The sequence below is a fragment of the Dipodomys ordii genome, unplaced genomic scaffold (genome assembly GCF_000151885.1).
Source record: "Dipodomys ordii isolate 6190 unplaced genomic scaffold, Dord_2.0 Scaffold98, whole genome shotgun sequence".
Classification (NCBI taxonomy): Eukaryota; Metazoa; Chordata; class Mammalia; order Rodentia; family Heteromyidae; genus Dipodomys; species Dipodomys ordii.
Genome location: NW_012267314.1, coordinates 8,915,548 through 8,936,132, shown reverse-complemented (window position 1 = coordinate 8,936,132; position 20,585 = coordinate 8,915,548). Strand labels below are relative to the sequence as shown.

Below are 20,585 nucleotides of genomic sequence, written 5' to 3'. Positions count from 1 at the left end.
TTAGTGGGGGATTAAGCTACTATTGTACAACTGTTTGTGTTCTGCCTTCATATCCATTGTTGCTTCCTATATTTTAAAGGTCTGTCAGTAGGTTCTTAATTGTTATATCTTACTGTATTTTATTAGTATGCAGTAGCCTTCTTTATCTCTTGTCTTTTTCCCAAAAAGTCTATTTTTGGCCATTCCTATTCTTTTGTATAATTATTTATAAATTGCATCATTTTATATTGTGATTTTTGGGTCTCATGTACAGCATATAATTAGATTAAGTTATCTATTCTACCAGTCTCTTCTTTTGATTGAAGTTTTATCCATTCTTGTTTAAGGTAATTACTAATAGGAAATGATATCTATCATTTTCCTATTTGTGACTTGTATGGCTTCTTTTCTGTATTCATTGTGTTTAGTTGGGTTTTTTGGTAGTGAAACCTCTTATCCATTTGTAAATATGCTATAGCTATTTTCTTTGTAATTATCATGGTTGTTACATTTAACATCTTAACATCGGAGTATGTTAATTTGAATTTGTAATAGTTTATCTTCATTAACAGCAAACTGAGCTCCTTTGACAATTCATTTTCCACACCTTTTGTGGTTAGTATTATAAAAGTATGTTTTTATACAGTGTATGCTCAAACTAAAACTAATAATTCTTTTAAACGTATTAGTTTCTTGAATTTTATAGAAAGCAAAATGTGGAGTTACAAGCTAAAGCTTTCTTAATACTAACTTTTTTCCATATATTTCCATTTATAGAGTAATTCTTCACACACCTTTGAGTCATTCCCTAGTGTTCTTTAATTTTCCAAATTTAATAAAGGTATAACAATAAACATCTAAGAAGTGCAATTACTCCAAGCAAGATGAACTCATAGATACTTCCACCAAGATACAATTAAACTTTTTAAAGACAAAGAAAGAACTTTAAAAACAGCAAGAGGAAATCAACTCATCACAAACACGAAAGATCCTAATAAAATGCAACCAGCAGTTTATTCATCTGAAACTTCCATGGTCAGAAGAAACTTGGCCTATATGTTCAAAGTATTAAAATAAAAACTCTTCTAAGAGTCCTTCTGTCTGGTAAACTTTCCTTCAAAATAAGAGAGAAATTAAGACAGAAGCTAAGCTAAATGAGTTTGTTATCATAAGACCTGACCTAAAACAACGCTCAAAGTTTTCTGTGTGCCTTGTGATTTTAACCTTGAAAACTAGACAGTGGAATCTAAGAGTGCCCTGACTCCAAAGATTAATTCTTCCCCAGAATTTACCGATTTTGAAAAAAAAAATGTTGTGTCTCTGCTCCATCGATTAGCCTGAGGTGTAAACCTGAGGTCTTTTCTGAGCCTGTCTTTCCCAGGGCAGACATGTTTATTATACAATTTTCTTGCACATACAGTAGTTTTTGGATGTTCTAGTTTCTATTGTCTGTTTCCCCAAAAAGAAAAAGTGACAAAAATGAAGTTAATTGGACATGAGTCTTACCACCTTTCCTACCCCCAGGCTGGCTTTGAACTGCAATCAGATCTCAGCCTCCTGAGTAGCTAGGATAACAGGCATGAGCCACTGGTACCCAGTGACCCTGGTCTTTTAATCCTCTAGAAATCACTTCAGCCAGAAAAGGAAATTACCACAATGGTTCAAGAATAATAGCCACCTACTTCATTGCCTGTTCCTTGTGGATCAGAAATAATTCAGTGGTCAGAGTACAAGTGTCTTTTGTTCAAGGACCAAGATTTCCTCCACAAGGGCTAGGATCTCTCTTCCACAAGCCAAGTTTAGAAATACGTGCAAAGCTGCCTACCACATGGCTGATGAGTGGAGGATGTGCCCTTGCTACTGTGCTAGGAGTTGAAATGGGTGAAATTAACTGCCCTTTATACCATCCAAGCTTTTCCCTAGAAGTTCCAAGCATTCAACAGACTCCAGAGCTCCACGGAAGTTAAATCAGACAGATTCTGCCAATGTGGCTGCCTCTCGATGGGGAAAGAGACTGAGTTGTGGTGCCTCCCCCTCAGCCCTCTTGGCAGGATTCTGAATTTGTGTTCATTCTCTTCGCAGCTGTGCAAATGTGTAACTCTGAGATAGGATTCTGTTTTCACAAAGAAAAATGCAACTCAATGTATTGAATTATACTGTAAAAGTATGGAAAAACTTGGACTAACATGCTATTTCTAAAGCTTAATGGTTCATATCAATTTTTTAAATACTATGAGTTCTGACTCTAAGGGACTATCTGATACTACTTAAAAAGGTGGAAGGACTCCTTTAGTTTCAAGTCACAGCCTACTTGCCAAGGATTGGATAACTTGGACAATGTGCAGAGCTGTTTGTGTCTGCAGCACCAGAGTCAAGCGCCTCAGCTCTCTCATGCAGTAAGCTCGGGAAGAGATGGAAACAGGAAAGGCAGCATGCATGTCCAGTGCAGCCCAAAAACCCCAGGAGGTTCCTCCCTTGAGGAACAATTACTTTCACGAATCAAATGAAGAAGGCTCCATTTGATCCCCTGCTCTCTATGGAGAGTCTATGCTTTCACCTTTCAATAAACTTTCTTTTTTGGGGGGGGGGAGAGTAGGGGGGTCCGGTCGTGGGGCCTGAACTCTGGGCCTGGGCGCTGTCCCTCAGCTCTTCAGCTCAAGGCTAGCTACCACTTGAGTCACAGCACCATTTCCGGCTTTTTTCTTTTTGCTTATGTGGCGCTGAGGAATCAAACCCAGGGCCTCAGGCATGCAAGGCAAGCGCTCTACCACTAAGCCACCTTCCCAGCCCTCAATAAACTTTCTCTGTCCCATTTAAAACAGAAAAGAAAATAAAGTGAATAAAATAAAAATAATAAAGTTAGATTTAAGATTTGGAGAAAAGCACCAACTGCCCTTTAGTGTTGTACAACACGCCTGTGTGTGCATTGGGATCACATCTGCCATCTGTTCCTTTGTGTCACCTGTGTTAACATGAGGTTCTATTGGTAAATGTGTCTGCCCCGGTTCAAACATATCCCCTAAAATTCATGTGTTTAAAACTTCATCCTAAGCACAATAGTATTGGGAGGTAGGGCTTCTAAGAGCTGAGTGTGTTGTCAGTACTCTATCCTCATAAATGGATTCATGCTGTTATCTTGGGAGTGGGTTATCACAATGAGATTTGCCTAAGAGGATGAGTATAGCCTTTTCTCTCTCTCTTTCTCTCTCTCTCTCTCTCTCTCACTCTCTCATACACACACACACACACACACACACACACACACACACATACACACAAATCCAGGCTGGTTGGGTGCAGTAGTTCATGTCTATAATTCCAGGTACTCAGAAGGTGGAGATCAATAGGCTCATGAGGCCAGCCAAGGAAAAACATAAGATTCCCCATTTCCACCAACAAGCCACAGACAATGGTGCATCTGTGGTCTTAGCTATTCAGAAGGCCCTAAGTAGGAGGATCTTGTTCCTATATCAGCTCCCTGGTCAAAAATGTGAGATGGTACCAGAAGAATGACAACAGAGAAAAATAAGGATTGGGGACATGGCTCAAGTGGTTGACCATCTGCTTAGCAAACTTGAGGCCCTGAGATCAAATCCCAGGGTCACCAAAAGAAAACAAAATCCAGCCTTAGAAATTCTTTCACAGAAGCATGAAAAAGACTACAACAGAAATCTGTACCAAGAGCCCCAGGGGTACTGTAACAAACACTTGAGTAAAACGTACATTTCTGCAAGTGTGGAAGAGGCTTTGAATCTGTACTGTCCAGAGGAATTCAGGATCCTGAACCCCAAATTCTGAGGTGTGGCATCCCTTCACCTCCCCAGTTAGGGCTCCAGTGGGGGCACACCCCACTGCTCTGGAAGGCATAATCCATGAACAGCATTCACCTGGTCTTGATTCCTCTGGAGGTCTGGTGCAATAGTTGTCTCTGCCTCATCTTCAAATGGACCCAGACAGCGTGAAGGCCCAGGTAGAAACTTCCTTGGTGGGGGGAGACAAGCAGCATGGAGAGTTTCCACTGGGGAAAAGCCTAATGGAGCCCCAGGAGTGAGGCCATCATGGGGTTCTTACCAAGGCAGTGCCTAATAGGACTATGGAAGTGGGTGGCCCTGAGACACCAGAACTGCAGGGCCACCAGCCCGGGAATGCTGCGAGCATGAGACTCCAACCCTTAGAGCTTCTGGGAAGACTGAGCACAGCCAAACCCATGAGTGGGGCTTCTTGAGGCCTTGGGACCAGGCTGTCTTCCAGTGTGTCCAGTGTGAGGGTCATGGAGTCAAAGGAAATTTTGCTGGAGTTGTAAGCTATAATGTTGTTCTCCCTCTGGGTTCTGGATTTACTGGAACATAGTTCATCTTTCCCTCTCTCCTCTTCCCCCCTTTAATTTTTTATTTATTTTGTCAGTTGTGGCACTTGAACTCAAGGCCTGGGCGCTGTCCCTGAGCTCTTTTGCTCAAGGCTAGAACTCTACCACTTTGAGTTACGGCGCCACTTTAAGTTTTCTGGTGGTTAGTTAGAGATAAAAGTCTCAAGGACTTTCCTGCCTAGGATAGCTTTGAACCACGGTCCTCAGATCTCAGTTTCCTGAATAGCTAGGATTATAGGTGTGAGCCACCAATGCCCGCTTCTTTCTCCCTTTAGGAAGGGGAATGCTGCTCCTCTCCCTTCCTATTTTTCCTCTCCCACACTTGCCCTCTGTCTTCTCTCTTCTGCCAATGAGAAGAGGCTCCCTCAACATGAGCTCCTTGAATTTGAACTTCTCAGCTACCAGAAACATAAAAAATAATTATCTTCTTTTTATAAGTTACCCAGCCCTGGATATATTCTGCTACAGTAGCATGCAAAAAAGAAGGTCTTTTAAAATTATTAGTATTGTACTCAGAAACTGACATGTTGAATTGAAATCCCTAAAAGATAAATCATTGCTAATCAGCAGTTTAAGGTACTTGGTGTTAACTCTCTATAATGTCTACTTATATGTTCTGGTCTTGGGGCTTGAACTCAGGGTCTGGGCACTATCTCTCAACTCTTTTGCTCAAGGCTAGCACTCTACCATGTGAGCCTTAGCTCTACTTCTGGCTTTTGGTGATTAATTGGAGGTAAGTCTCACAGACTTTCCTGCCAGAGCTGACTTTGAACCATAGTCCTTAGATCGCAGCCTCCTAAGTAGCTAGGTATATAGGCCTGAGCCAAGCCTACAATAAATTTCTTGTGGTTGGGTACGTTGTAAAGAAAAGAAGTCTAGTTAGCTCATAGTTGTGGAGGCTGAGCATCCAAGAGGGAGATATAGCACATGGCAATGCAGGAAGCCAAAGGGGAGGAGTCAGCCTTGTCCTTTTTTTTTAAATAACAATTTTCAGGAAAGATGGAATTTCAGGAAAACTACTTAACTCCTTCCTAGGGTGATACCCATCATCTCCCATGAAGCTTTACTTCTTCAAGGTCCTGCCACTTCTTCAGGTCATTAAACTGGTGACCAAGCTTCCAATACAAGAACTCCAGGGGGACACACCTAGATGTACATCAATTAGCACCTGTCCTGACCTCTGGCTTTCAGTGTTCCCCTGTCTTTAGAAAAGATAGCATCTAGTACTTCCCATGTCTAACACTTTGATCCAAATGCACAGCAGTGAGACGTGTGCAAGTGTCAATCACAGAACTTCAGATCTCAGAGTCCTGGGAGAAAGCATACCATGCTCAGGAAAATCCCAACTCCAGAGGGCAATGAAGTTCAGAATTCATGTAGTCATCTTACATTATCATGCATAGTTGTTTCATATACCCAGGGATCATTAAAAGGCTAAGAGGCCAGCCCACAGTCACATGTAATGTTTTGCTAGGGTAGAAAAGTCATATGAGAGTGTAAGACAGAAGCAGCATTTCCCAGATGACCTCGTGGGCATGGTGAGGGCGGGAAGGGAGCAGATTTCCTGAAGTGAAGGAGTTTAGGGTGAACTTTCAGGATGAGCCAGATTGTTGAGAAGGGAAGAAACACTGAAGAACAAATGAGCAAAGATATGAAAAAATGCAGAAGATAGCAGGCAGACTCAGGAAAGGTCTGGTTTGTTTAGCCAAAGCAAGAGTGCTATGGATGAGGATGGGAGGAAAAAACGGAGAGAGAGCAAGGTGACATCCAAAAAGAAATGTACTCTTTGCCTGACTTATGCGACTGTAACCCCTCTTTACTGTAAACTCTCCGTAACGATTTTTTTAAAGAGGGAAAAAGAGCTGGGGTGTAGGGATTAAGATCCCTCTCTTTCCCTATGGAATTGTGTGACAAATATTTTTTAAGAAAGTGTCTTTGGCAGCAAGGAAACCATGTATATAGTTGGGTAAAACGAACACCATTAAGTTCTTTCTATTCCTGTGTCCTGAGACTGTTTGCTTTACATTTCCTTGTGGCCGCCTCGACTTAAAACACTGCATGGTTGGAAAGGAAGCCACCAGGCCTTGGGAAACTCAGTTCCTCTTACAAAGGATTTCTGTGAGACTCTTCCCATAAAGTGTGCTGAAAACCAGAGATAGAGCTCTCCATACCTCCCAGGGGTCAGTCCTGGCCTTCCACAAAGCCGGTCAAGTCCTTTCTGAGAGTTGGGAAAGAACTGGGGAGACATGAACTATACTGGGAGCCCATTTTGGAAGCGGGGCCGTTGTAAAGGAGGACGAAGATCCTATTATATATGTGGTTGGATAGCCGAAGTGGCCGTTCAAAGTTCAGGAGTAAACAAGGAGGTGGAGATGTACTTGGCAGTCCCTATTTTACTTATTAGTACACTCAGTGGAAAAGTGGATGTTTGTTGATAGCTACAGAAAAGAGGGGACTTGGGGATGCAATGTGGAGTTTTTACAATCATTTCTCCCCCCCCACCCCCCCTGTATGTGTATACACTTTGGGAATGGTCTACTTTGACATAATAACAAATCTGTTTGTGTTTGCAAAGGATTAGCCACGGATCCTGCTTTGGGAACAAAACGCAGACAAGGATTTAGTAAATCTTCTAAAGAGGGCCAGGTAAGACAAAGCCACATCTAAATCTAGGTGCTGTTGGTCACATAAAGCTCGAGACACTGAGTGCACTTTGTGAGAGGAGGGATGCCCGGAGGGGGAAAGCTTGAGTTGAGAGAATGGATGCTTATCTATCTTGTCTTGCTAAGCACCAAGTCAGACAGAATATGTAGTCCTTGATTCCTGACCTAATAGGAGAGATGAATGACCCAGAAAGCTAATGCCTTATTTCTTTTCTCAAACACATCCCCACCCTCTACCCCCAGAGTAATTACCTGTGATTGGGACTTGTTTGTAAAAGCAGTTAAAAGCCTGTAGAGGCCTATGTTATTTAGCCCTCTCGATGGGGAAAGGTGAATGGCATTTCTTGTTGCTTTCAGACTGGCTCCCTGAAGCTTAGCAGGCTGGTGACCCATTACCCAGGAACCACATCCCCATGAAGGCTCATAAGTTTGTCTTCTTGAAGCTACCATTAGAACCCGATGTACAAGCTTCAGCCTATTTGCTCCCATCATATTTTCCACACATACCATGAAACACACCGATTAATAGGATGTTTGATTTAAGGATCCCCTAAGAAGTTTTGTTTTCATTGTCTTTAAGGCATTTCAGGTCAATGCTATTTTGATAGCATCGATACATAGAATTTGATAGACTCCTTTTGTGAACTATTGATTGGAGTATTGACGTTCTAGCCATATTTACTTTTTTTAACTAATTTTATTCTGCATAAAAGTCATGAGGTAACTACTTCAGTGTTTGCATCTAACATCGCTCTGTCATTAGTAGCTGCTCCGGTTTGAAGTGTTCTTCTCTGTACTATGTAGAGTTGTCTAGCCCAGGCCAGTTCACAGAATTTGAAAACTCAAAGCAGAGGGGAAAAGACTACAGCAAACTTCCTGCCGTGTAGAAAAGCATTCTAAAGGCTCATGTCATTTATCTATCACGGCCAGGTCAATTGTCCATTTTTGTGCCCTGACAGCCACAATGAAAGGTGGCATGCCTTTCCCTTCTCTTTGTCATAAGCCATGTCAAGGTATTTGAGGAAGCTCCTGTTTGTTTAGTTCTGGTACTGGGTCTTGAACTTGGCCTGAGAGCAGAGTTGAAGGCTGGTGTTCTACTTTGAGCCACAGCTCCACTCCAGCTTTTTGGTGGTTAATTAGAGATAAGAGTCTCACATTCTTTCCTTCCTGGGCTGGCTTTGAACTGTGATCCTCAGAGCTCAGCTTCCATAGTAGCTCAGGTTATAGATGTGAGCCACTCGCACCCTGCTGGAGATCTTAGATAAGGTGAACTGCTCCTCTCCCCTGGTCTTGAGAGACTGCCTTCTTATCAAGAGTAATGAGGAACTGGGACAACTCAGTTGCCTGCAGCGTTTGAGTTCTTTCTACTGATGTATCTAGCTCTCTCTGTCTCTCTCCCTCCCTTGCTCCCTCCCCCCCCTCACAGACACACTCACATGCCTCACACACACGCTTCACACCCTCCCCAGTCCAGCTGTACCATAGGAACAGTAGTGAAAGTTTCCCTCTCAATTCTGTGTGTTTTAACAGGTCGCTGATCAGCAGGTCGCTGATTGGTCTTGCTCGTTTTAGGTTTTATCATGGTGGCTTTGTTTTTGGTTTGTTCTGTTTTGTTTTGTTTTTGCCAGTGCTGGAGCTTGAACTCCGGCTCCCCTGCTCACAGCTGAGGGTATCTTACTTAAGCCATATGTCCACTTGTTTTTGCTGGAGATAAGTGTGTCTCAGATTTGTCTGCCCTGGCTGGCTTTGAACTTTGATTTTCAGATCTGTCTCCTGAGTAGGTAGGATTATAGGCATGAGCCACCAATGCCCAGCTACACTAGAGCCTCTTGAATGTACAAATGAACTCAAAGTTTCCCTTCCTCTACCAACCCTTCTTACATACACATTTTGGAGGTGTTTAAAAAAAATGCTCGCAATTTACAGGATGTGATACTTTCTGAAGGAATCCCAAGAACAAATAAATGTCTACTTTGTAGTAGAAATTAATAAACATTATTATGAAACTGGATTATGGTAACCCAGAAAAGCCTAAACTTTAGTAGATTTATTCTAACCTACACATCATCAGATATAAACTGTGAAACATAATAGAAGGATTCGGTGCCGTGAATTTAACTGAAGCATCTAAGCTTCTACCTTAAATCATGACAATTTTAAGACAGTAAAGTTTCCGCAAGCATGGCTCACACCTGTAATTCTACTATCTACTCAGGAGGCTGAGATCTGAGGATCAAAGTTCAAAGCCAGCCAGGTCAGCAAAGTCTGTGAGCTTCATCTCCAATGAACTACCAAAATGTTAGAAATGGAGCTGTGGGTCAAGTTGTAGAGTTCTAGCCTTGTGCACAAAAGCTTAAGGACAGTGCCCAGACCCAAAGTTCAAGCATCAGTCATTAAAAAAAAAAAAATCTAATGGGTGCTTGGAAGTCAGATTTTTTTTTTTGGGGGGGGGGAATGAAGAATGTCCAGAAGGGGGCAGAAGGGAGCTGACCATGGAGCCAGGAACATCTGTATCTCAATCTGTCCGTAACTCACGGGCATTCTTTTATTATTATTATTTCCTAATACTTTTTTTGCAGGTTTAGCTATAAGGGGGAGGGGGGAAAAAAACCAAACCACCAGGCCAGAGTGCAAGGTATGTAACCTTTATTTTATGTACGATATATATGTTTATGGAAAATGACAGTTTCTTAAAACAAAAGAAAAAATGAGATTAAAAAAAAGGGTATGCGTTACATGTTTCAAATTCCTTAAGACACAAATTTCAAGAGATCAATTACAAAGCACAGTTACATCACAAAAGGTAAGTCTTCTTTGAATAAAAGGTAACAATGACTTAAACTGGTCAATTACAAATGCACTTTTCTATGCACAATTAAAAGCAATTCGAGGGAACTTAAAGCAGTTTGAGTAGTAGTAGTTTAAGCGAGGCAAAAAATAAAATGAAAGAAAGAGGAAAAAAAGTTGTGTAATATATTTAGGATATATATTTTTTAATTCCACTATATTTTCTTAAATTCTTGTTAAAAATATAGTCAATATTATAGTCAGCAAAACACCTTTTGGCTGATGCATGGATTATTTTACCACTTAACTGGGTTACACAGTGACTACGAATACATTTCTGTCAGATGTAACTGATGATCAGTTTTGTCTTTAAGATAAATGAACTGGTAACTCATTGCAGCACATGTGAAAAATATTCAAGCTACATTTAAAATGCATTTGTAAAATGGAGACGCCTATCACTCCACAAGCAACAATTTCTGAAAAGCTATAGGTTGGCTACAATAACAGAAACTAAACTACATCCAACCCTAAAGATACAAAAGTTCCTGAAAGGAATACACAACCTACTTATAATATGTGATATATAAAGGTTACACTCTTCTTTAAAAAAAAAAACAAAACAAAACAACAATAACAACAAAACAAAATTCTCAGCCAGGCGCTGGTGGCTCACGCCTGTCATCCTAACTACTCAAAGAAGCTGAGATCCAAGGATCCCAGTTTGAAGCTGGCACAAGCAGGAAAGTCCATGAGACTAATTTCTAGCTAACCACCAAAAAGCGAAAGTAGAGCTGTGGCTCAAGTGGTAGAGCTCCAGCCTTGAGCAAAAAGGCTAAGGAACAGCATCTAGGTCCTGAGTTCAAGCCTCAGTACCAGCTCACACACACCCACAAACCACACACACAAACACACTCCCCACTTGCAGAAAGTTAAAAGCTTCTATAGTTCCTTTGCTAGGCAGTGCCGTGTAAAGCTATTACACAATCGTGGCTTAGGAGTACATGAAAGGAATATGACAAGTGAGGATTAAATATGATTAAGTGAGGAATATGACAACTATTTATAATTAGCAGCTTTCGTTTTGGATCTTTGTTTCAACAACAACAACAATAACAACAACAATATATTTGTAGTTTAACAAAAGAATATACATGCACATTAAATTTGGTACAAAGCAATAAACACAAGATTGGCACAATACATGCAGAGTGAGAATTCTCTTTCTCAAGCTAGCCATCACTGAATAACACACCATCCAACTCCTGCTTTCCAGATCTTTCCCCCCTATTATCACTGATGCTTAACATGCTCCTGCCACCATGAAGAACGCTGCCGCTTTCCTAAAGCATTTATCTGAATGCATGGTGGAAATGAGGCAGGATGGCCGTGCTGGGGCCCGTGGTAAACACGTAGGGCATGGGGGGCAGCGGGAGCTGGCTCAGGCTCACCGTGCCCATGGCGGTGCCCACTGCTATGGGAGGAGGCAGCAGCTGCTGCTGCTGCTGCGGCGGCTGCGGCTGCTGCGGCGGCGGCGGCGGTGGCGGCGGAGGCGGCAGCTGTGGCGGCTGCATCTGCTGCGGTGGCGGCTGCATCTGCATCTGCAGCTGCAGCTGCACCTCCTGCGGCAGCTCCTCCTGCAGCAGCTCCTCCTGCGGCAGCTCCCCGGGCAGCTGCATCTCCTGCGGCAGCTCGGCCTGCGGCAGCTCGGCCTGCAGCAGCTCGGCCTGCGGCAGCTCAGGCTGCGGCAGCTCGGCCTGCGGCAGCTCCTCCTGCGGCAGCTCCTCCTGCGGCAGCTCTGGCGGGGGCTGCTCTACACCGCTGGCCCTGGGCAGGGGTTCCCCGGGGCCCATGGGAACAAAGTTGTTCCCAAAGCCAGTGGGAGAGGGAGGAGAAGGCACCTGCCAGAAGCCCAGGAGGGGCGAGATCTCCAGCGAGGCCGGGATGGCCATACTCAGGGCATCCACCTGCAGCTCCTTGGGCAGGGAGAGCATGCCAGGCTCGATCTTAACCAGCTCGAAGCCCTGGTTGAGCTTGTGGGGCGACAGAGGCTCTTGGAGAGGCAACTCGTCGTACACGCCCATGTTGCAGAAGCCTTTGGGATCTGCTTTAAGGGGCAGGCCGGCCAGCGGTGGTGCTGGGTAACAAGTGGCACCCAGCTCATACTTGGGACCCTGCAGGGTCAGAGCCGGGGAGCCTGGGGCCACCATGGGGTGCATGGGAGCCAGGGGCTCCGGCATGGGTGGCATGGGCTGCAGGATGGGCTCGGGGGGACCGAGCGTGAGGCCCTGCAGGTCGGCGGGCAGGCTCCCCAGGAGCCCGCCGTGGGGCGTGGGCCCCACGGCGAAGGGCGGCGGCGGCGGCGGCGGTGGCGCCATCGGCGGCGCCTTGAACTGGAATGGAGGCGGCACCACGGCGGCGGCGGCGGCGGCCGGGAAGGGGTTCAGCAGCTCCCCGGCCTGCAGGCTCTCGCGCATCAGCTCCTGCGAGTGGGTCTTCTTGGTGTGGCGGGTCAGGTGGTCTTTGCGGCCGAACCTCTGGGCGCAGAACTGGCACAGGAAGTCCTTGCAGCCGGTGTGGACCACCAGGTGGCGGCGGACATCCTTGCGCGTGTAGAAGCTGCGCGCGCAGTGGTCGCAGCGGTGCTTCTTCTCGCGGGCGGCGCTGGGGGGCTTCTCCTCGGAGTGGGTTTTGAGGTGACTCATGAGCACCTCGGTGCTGCCCAGCTCCAGAGCGCACACCCCGCAGGTGAGGTCGCCGTTGTGCGCCGCGTGCAGCGCCACGTGCCGCTTGTAGCCCAGCACCGTGGTGTACTTCTTGCCGCACTCCTCGCACCCGTACGACATCTTGTTGGGGTCGTGGGTCTGCAGGTGGTTCTTCAGGTGGTCCTTGCGGTTGAAGGTCTTCTCGCAGTGCGCGCAGCGGTGCGACTTCTGCGGCGAGTGGGTGGCCATGTGTCTACAGAGAGGGCAAGGGGGGGAAAGGCGCGCGCGTTAAGCTGCTGTGGAAAAAGATCTGTCTTCCAAATACATCCCCTTTTGATCATTAAAACAACAACCACCACCACCCCCATGGATACAGGCATAATGCAATTTTATACCGTGTGTGTGTGTGCGCATGCACGCGCCCGCGTGTATGTTGGGTTACTGGAGCTTGAATGCAGGGCCTGGGCCTTGTCCCTTGGCTTTTTCATTCACATCTGAGTACATACCACTTGAGCTACACCTCCGATTGCAGCTTTTTTGTTTTGTTTTGTTTTGTTCACTTTGAATTGAAACCCCTTTGACAACTACCTCATGATAATAAAAAATATGATTAGAAAAGAATTATATGACCCTTTGTACTCATAAACTGCCCTGTTGAATGGAAACATCTTTGTACAACCACTTAAAGATCATTTTTGAATTATATATGTATTCTAAAAAGTAGTTTTCGTATGGGGATGCACACAAATTCATCTGCTGCAGAAGTGGGGGGGGGCGGTGGTTTAGAGCCTGTCAGAGGGCAAAGGCCATCCTGTTTAACAGGGTTCCCACATGGGCCCCATAAAGGAATACAGAGACAAAGCTGGCTTATAAACTTGGTACTTGAGCTCTTTGCTATGCAGCTTAGTATTAATGAGTAGGACTCCAAAATTCAGTCTTCTATTGTCTTTCTTCCCTTATTTCTTTGTGGGGGGATTTTAATCAGATTTGGTTTCATCTATCATTTGTGGGTAGATCGATACTGAGTTAATAACCCTGGACCTGTTTTTTTCTGATCCACTCTTTCCTTTCCTACACCTACCCCCCCCACACACTTATAGCGAAGCACATGTTAGAATTAGTATTTGAGCAACAGCACCATGCAGTTGTACCAGCCCCCATCTTTTAGAGATTTATAGTTCTTTCCTTTACCTGACAGACAATTCTTTCCTTTTTATTTCCCCCACTGCCCCATGCAAGCCCCAACGCAAAATATCATCATTTTATAGCTGAAATTACGTCTTTCCTTCCACCTCTTTCCTTACAACCCACGAAGCTACCAGGTTTAGTATGTTTATGGTCAGTACCCCCATGCCATGATCTTTGGGGAGCAAATGAATCATGTCATGGCCCTGTGAAGTGTTCACGCTGATGCTTCACAGTAAGACTTCCAACTTTGGACTTCAGCCTACTCTTCCAAGTTATCTTTTCTGGGCCTTCCCTGGCTCCATCTTACTGGACACATCCCTTGCTGTTCTGAAACCTATGCTCTCTTTTCTAGTTAAGCAAGTCTGATATTTTTTTCCTTCAGTTTCTGTTTATAAAATGGTGCAACTCTTGGGAAATGGGATGGAATGCTGCCTTATCATCCTTATTGAAATTTTTTAAAAAGAAAAAATCCCAACAAACTTAATGCATCCTGCCATCCACTGCTCCAATTCCTTACAAGTACATAGCATTACACCAGAGAGGCCACAAGGGCCAGGGCTGGGGCTGGGACAAGAGAGTCTGTATAAGTGTACAGCTTCTAGTTTCCATTTACTTCACAACCTTAACTGAGTAAAACATTTATCTTGAGCTACGACCTCCGAAATAGGGCTTAAGCTACCTTCCACAGTAATCCTGACTAATTCCACTCACTGCAGTAATGGATAGAACTTCTCTGTAATGAATAGAATTTGTTCCCCTGTCTTTTCCAGTATCTCCTCTGTAGTCTTAACTCTTCAACCACAGTGAAGGCACTGTCATGTGACTTAACTGCAGCTATGGCTGCCTGCAGTGTTTGGGGAATGATGCAAAACAGAGCCACTGCCAGAAAATTGGGGTGCACAGCCATCACTACACACTGCTACCATGACAACTAGAGAGTGGCCAGCGTACATCAGAAGATATTTGGCTTTTAGAATACTGAAGCATTTACAGGCTTATTTAAAAATTCAATTTATATGCCATGTTGTCTGGAATAGTGGTATTCTTAAGGGCCAGGGGAAGAATTTTTATCTTCCTTTTGTCAGGAAGGGTCTTTCCTCCAGGGCATTCCAAGATGGAGGGAGAATGTATTCCTGCCAATGCCTCTTGGATACAAAGTTGCGCTTGCTAATGCTGAGGTCGGTCATTGGATGCTCTGGAGATCATTTCAGGAAGCCAAGAGACAGTGGCATGGAAAAGAAGTGTACATTACTGGGACTTTTGCCTGTGTGGCTCCAAGGGCATCCTAGCAGCCTAGCACCTGGCTTTCACTGTCATGACCATTGTCTTGAGTGTGCAGTTTGTCTTTTCTATGATATTACTAAAAAATCCATTGGTGGCAGAAGCTACATCACATATCACATTTCCCACATGGAATTACCTAGTAGACACTCAAGAAACAAATTCACATGGCAAGTGAATTTGTTAAAAGAACGTGTCTGCTAAAGCAATGGTGTTTGTACCTTCTACTATGTCATCAATACCCCTAAAATCTGACTAGTTGTCCATCCATACCCAGTGTCTAGATGCCCCAAGTGAATGCTGTTTGTCCAGGTATCACAGTATTCCCACAGATGAAGATTTAAAGCATTCTTAAAAAGTGACAGCAACCCCATCTGGCCTCCCATCCCCTGGCTGGGGGGGGGGTGGAGGGGTGTGAGAAAAGCCACATAAAGGTCTGTGTGAAAAACGCACCCCTTTTCTGAAGCCTCTCACCTCATCAATTTGTATTTGGAAACAAAGGCTTTGCCACATTCATCCTGGGCACACTTGAATGGCCTCTCCCTGGAGTGGGAATAATTGTGGATGGTGAATTTCTCCAGGGTGAGGAAATTCTTGCCACATATCTGGCAGTGGAAGGGGGCCATGGGTTTCGCTTTTCACACTTTCCTTTTCAGATATGCGAATCAAATGCTGTGCCATTTAAGCATTATTGGCAGACAGGTGTGGACACATCAGCACAATCGCTGCAGGTAGGCTCCAGAGCAGAGAGGAGGTTCACCCAGACAGAGTTCTCAGCCAGTCTAGCTTTGCTTCCTGCTTCTCCACGTCCAAGACTTCTTTGAAAGCTGAGGAAGAGAGCTGAGAGTCAGAAGAGATCTGGGTGCCGGAGGCAGGTCTGCGGAGACAAGAGGAGGACTTTTCCTGCATCAGCCCATTGAAAAGCATGCTTTTCCTTTCTACCATTTCAGAGTCAGTGACTTACAATGAACACATTCCTTCAATGGCTCCACCAAGTACAAGTGCCCACCCTCCCTGCATGCTTCAAGAGGCTCTTCTGCACAAACATCTACCCGTCTGCTTCTCCTGATGGGTGAGGCATCAAGCACGTGCCCAATGCTGATGGCCCATGAAGAACACTCTCATTTGTGCTGAGGACAGCTCTTATAGATTCAGCATCATTACCTGATGATTTCAGGTCAGTGGGAGGCTCAACTGATCAATTCAAAGGAAAAACCCTCCCTTTGCATGTTAAGAATATAGAAACCGACAAAATAATCACCCCTCTTCTTCAAACCAGGAGCTCTTCATCTATTGTTAGCATAACATACATTGTTTGAGACACCTGTTTAAACTTCCAGAGGAGAAGAAATGATTTGTGTACATCAAAGTTAATTTGTTTGTAAGATCACTATGTACAAGGACTGTTGTAAACAGAACTCTACTTGCACTGATGTGGTGATAGGAGATAAAATGTTCCCATGGAAACAAGACTGATGGCTCCAATCAAAGTGCAGGCCACGATCTGCAATTGTGGGTGTGTTATCATCTAGAAAACCACCCTATCCGTCTCTTCCCCTTTTGTTTATGTCTCCTCCAACTCAACCTGTCTCAAACCCAGGCCATTATGCTCCTTCATCTCAACCAAAGTTACCAAACACTAGGGACTTGTTTTTCTACTAACAGAGCATCATTTGAAGAGCCGTAAGTATCAACAGCATAGCAAAGCCTGGATCCCTAGAACCGTGTGCCATTCAGGTGGGCAAGTGCTGACCTTCCAAGTGCCACTGCTTAGAGTTGAGAATCCAAAATCCAAAGTGGAAAATCCAAAATGTACCATAATCTGACGCTTCTTCTGAGGGCCAACCTGATGCTTTGCATGGAAATAATACCACACTTGATCTCATACAGTAAGTCTCAGTCAGACCACAAACATCCTAAAAATACCAAATAAAATAACCTCAGGCTATGGTATAAGCTATACATGAAACAGGAATGAATTTTGTACTTAGGCTTGGGTCCTCTGCACAAACCAGCTCATTATGTCTATGCAAATATTCCAAAATCTAAACAACAACCCCATAAAATGAAACACTTCTGCTCCCAAGCATTTTGGATAAGGGTGACAGCCTATTGGGAAGTTAGATAAAATGTTATTTTAATAATAGTTCAAGAACCTTTTAATATCACCAGTATGTCATACATACACATAAACATATGTTCCTAATATAACTGGTCAAAAACAAAAAGCAAAAAACGAAAAAGAAACTTGTAGCGTTCCCCATCTCCTAGTTTAGTGTTTGGGCAGAGGTCACCTTACCAGGCAAATATTCTCATCATCCTGCCTCAAGCACTTCAGACAAATAGTGCTGACTTAACACACTTTGACCAGAAGGTTTGGCACTAAACCAAAGCACAGAGATCTTCAACCAGTATCTTAGCAGCAAATCTTTTTGGTAATCATTTCCATTCTAGCAGTATGCACAGCCTTGCTCCTCTGCCCCCAAGTATGACTTTAATTGGACATCTACCCTGGCTCTGTCCAAAGCCCTCTTCTCTAACCCCTCATTCCTGTCCACAAGCCCAGCTCATGCCACAGCTTCTTCCCTGAGGCGGCCTCAGCAGCTCTGGCTGCAAGATTCCTTCTAGGAATTCCATCGTGGCTGGCAAGCTTGTGCTACCAGGTCTCATGATCTGCCTATTTTTCATCCAGCCCAAGTCTGGCCATAGTACTAGGCCAGCTATTTAAAAAAAATACTCATTCATTTGAAGTTGCTCTGTGTTCTTTCCAGGTCTAATTTTTTTTTAAAGACTAAAACATGCACAGATTACAAAGTTGGAAACATATCTTTTCCTCTTCCTTTTAGAGCTAAACTCAAAATAGCAACTTGTCACTTTGTAGGAGCTGATTTGGTAGTGAAGGATCTGTGTTTTCCTCCTCCACTTACCAATTCCAGCCATGCACGCTGCTTTTTATTTATCTTAGTAAATTTATTCAGCCCAACTCTTGCTCTATGAGATTTACCAGTATGTCCAATAAGAACTTTCTGCGGTACGCTATATACACAGTGGCTACTACAAGTACTTGGAGTATGCCAATGCGAAACTGAGATGACTTTAACTTTAATTTAAATGGCCACACTGGCCTCTGTATCAAATACCAAGAGTTTCTCAAGGCAGACTCTTAGATTCCTTGTCAAGAGAGGCACAAAGCTGAGCTTTCCTTGGATGTGACTGTGATCATGAGTCACCCCCAGGTGATTTCCCTGAGGCCTGGCAGGAATTTATGTCACTTGTTTCAGGAGCCCAGTGGAAAGATTCCTCATTTTAAATGCCATCTTACCCAGATCACCAACATCCTGACTTTCAGCCTCCACGTGTGATGTTCCCCTGATGCATGTATGTAAAGGGACCATGAACCAAAAGAAAATGACCTAATCTAAAAAAAAATACAAAAAACAAAACTGCACCATACAAACATATAGTATCTATGGAGCACTGTGATTAAACATAGACCCATGTGTCAATGTACAGTGAATAGTTCTATTTAGCAAAGGACAGGATGGAGACTTGACATTGGTCTCCCTATGTCTAAACCAACCATTATGCATTCTGGAAAGAGCCAGTGACATGGTGCCGAGGCCTGCAGGAAGAATACAAGAAGTGGCAAATGAAAGGTCTGCATGTTTTGTTTTGTGGTAGATGTAAACCTTGAATTGCTTGTTTACTAACCTACCAGCACACAGGAAAAATAAGATCTATTAGAGTTTTTAATTTTGTCCTTCAGCATTGTAAAGTTTTTCAGTCATTTTCTGATCACTTCTTCCCTAGAGTCAAAATTCCAAAAGTCGGGGACATCTCATGCCGCCATTTCCCTTAGGGTTTCAAAAAGTACAAAAAGAGTACCAGACATAAGGTGCTTCAGCTTTCTCAAACAGCTGCCTCTCAAAGTGTTTTAGACTTCAACTTACTTCATGAACATCTTTCCCTGACACATTATCTTGCTGAGTTACAGGGCTGTGATCAACACACCCAGCCTAACAGAAAGCCCAAAGCAGATCCTCAAATGATGAACTGAATGAATGATATCATAGTAAGCATCCTTTCATTTCTTCAGAGCATCATTAGGGATGAGCTCACATTCACGAAATAGATAGAATCTAGTCACTCTGACCTTAAAATGCAAATATTTGCACTGTTGTCATTATTAGATCACAAACTTGGGCTGGGAAGGTGGCTCAGTGGTAGAGCACTTGCCTTGCATACCTGAGGCCCTGGGTTCGATTCCTCAGCACCACATAAGCAAAAAGAAAAAAGCCGGAAGTGGCGCTGTGGTTTAAGTGGTAGAGCGCTAACCTTGAGCTGAAGAGCTGAGGGACAGCGCCCAGGCCCAGAGTTCAGGCCCCACGACCGGACCCAAAAAAAAAAAAAGATCACAAACTTCCATAAAAGTAAAATAGCCCCTCCCAACAAACTATAAATTCTTGGTGGCTGAAGATAAAAGCTTAACTATTAAAATAAGTAAACCATGTGGATATAACAAATAACTCTTGTCAGTGCGCACTTGATCAGACACCGGCGGCGTACTGATGACTCCAATCTCTGGTTGAGATCCAATGTGCTTTCTGGCCATATCCTCGAAACAGACTTATGGTTACGTTCTACTGTCTGACAAATCCCCAGCAATCCTAATCGAGAGCTGAGGGTGATCTGTTCTGGGCCTTAATGTACAGAATGCATTTGAATCTTAATCATGGCACTATTTCCACACCTGTCACCCTGGAAAGATAGTTAAGTCCCCCCCCCCAAAAAAATCTCAGGACATAATTTGCAGTCCCCTTGATTCTAAAAATACTGAGTGAGTGATACAGATCTGCCAGGATGCCAAAGAAGGCTTGAGCCATCTGCTTCATTCTACTCATGCTGATATTTTGGGGGATGAGAGAGGATCAGACTGGACTAAGAACATATATGTGTGTGTGTGTGTGTGCATACACACACATACATACATACATACACACACAGATATACATGGTAACTAGCCAGGAAAGACTATGTTTCCTGGGAGGTGCAACAGTGAACATCAATGTAGATCCAGGATTTCCTTGGTGCTGTGTAACAACATCATCTGATAGGGAAGGGGAGGAGGGGGACAAATGTTTATGACCGTCTCAGAATGAACTATGACTTCTGGCTTTTATTTCCATTGTCCCCAGTGACATCGCAAGGCACATTTCTCAGAAGAAACTGAAGTTCTACTCAGGGACTTCCACGAAGTGGAAGTGCTCTAAAAAGGTGGGTACTGGTGGCTCACATCTATAATCCTAGCTACTTAGGCGGCTGAGATGTGAGAGTCACTGTTCAAGGGCAGCCTGGGCAGGAAAGTCTGAGAGAGACTCTTAGCTCCAATTAATCAGCCAAAAGCTGAAAATGGAGCTATGACTCAAGTGGTAGAGCATCAGCCTTACGTGGGCAAACACCACCATACTGGACCCATGATATTTTTATTTTTATTTTGGTCCAGTCGTGGGGCCTGAACTCTGGGCCTGGGCACTGTCCCTCAGCTCTTCAGCTCAAGGCTAGCGCTCTATCACTTGAGCCACAGCGCCACTTCCGGCTTTTTTCTTTTTGCTTATG

General features: G+C 44.1%; 2 protein-coding genes across 2 annotated transcripts in view; one reads left to right on the top strand and one right to left on the bottom strand.

Annotated features, from left to right (window-relative positions):
• The window catches only part of Zc2hc1b (zinc finger, C2HC-type containing 1B), a 40,577-nt gene extending 31,997 nt beyond the window's left edge, over positions 1-8,580 (top strand). The window contains exons 7-8 of the mRNA XM_013026945.1: positions 6,921-6,991; positions 8,539-8,580. Of these exons, the coding sequence (XP_012882399.1) occupies positions 6,921-6,991; positions 8,539-8,580 (113 nt within the window). The remainder of the gene's footprint in view (positions 1-6,920; positions 6,992-8,538) is intronic.
• Positions 8,581-11,147: 2,567 nt separating this feature from the next.
• Positions 11,148-15,595, bottom strand: Plagl1 (pleiomorphic adenoma gene-like 1). Its single transcript, XM_013026964.1, has 3 exons — positions 15,444-15,595; positions 11,613-12,753; positions 11,148-11,309 (listed from the first exon to the last, which is right to left on the bottom strand). Exons 1-3 carry the CDS (start codon positions 15,593-15,595, stop codon positions 11,148-11,150), a joined length of 1,455 nt encoding a protein of 484 aa, XP_012882418.1.
• Positions 15,596-20,585: the final 4,990 nt, after the last annotated feature.

Coding starts and splice junctions, on each gene's coding strand:
- Plagl1 (XM_013026964.1), bottom strand. CDS start 15,595: ATGGCCCCCTTCCACTGCCAGATATGTGGCAAGAATTTCCTCACCCTG. Junction 12,754..15,443: donor TCCAAATACAAATTGATGAG/GTGAGAGGCTTC, acceptor CCCTCTCTGTAG/ACACATGGCCACCCACTCGC. Junction 11,310..11,612: donor CCCTGCCCAGGGCCAGCGGT/GTAGAGCAGCCC, acceptor CAGCAGCCGCAG/CCGCCGCAGCAGCAGCAGCA.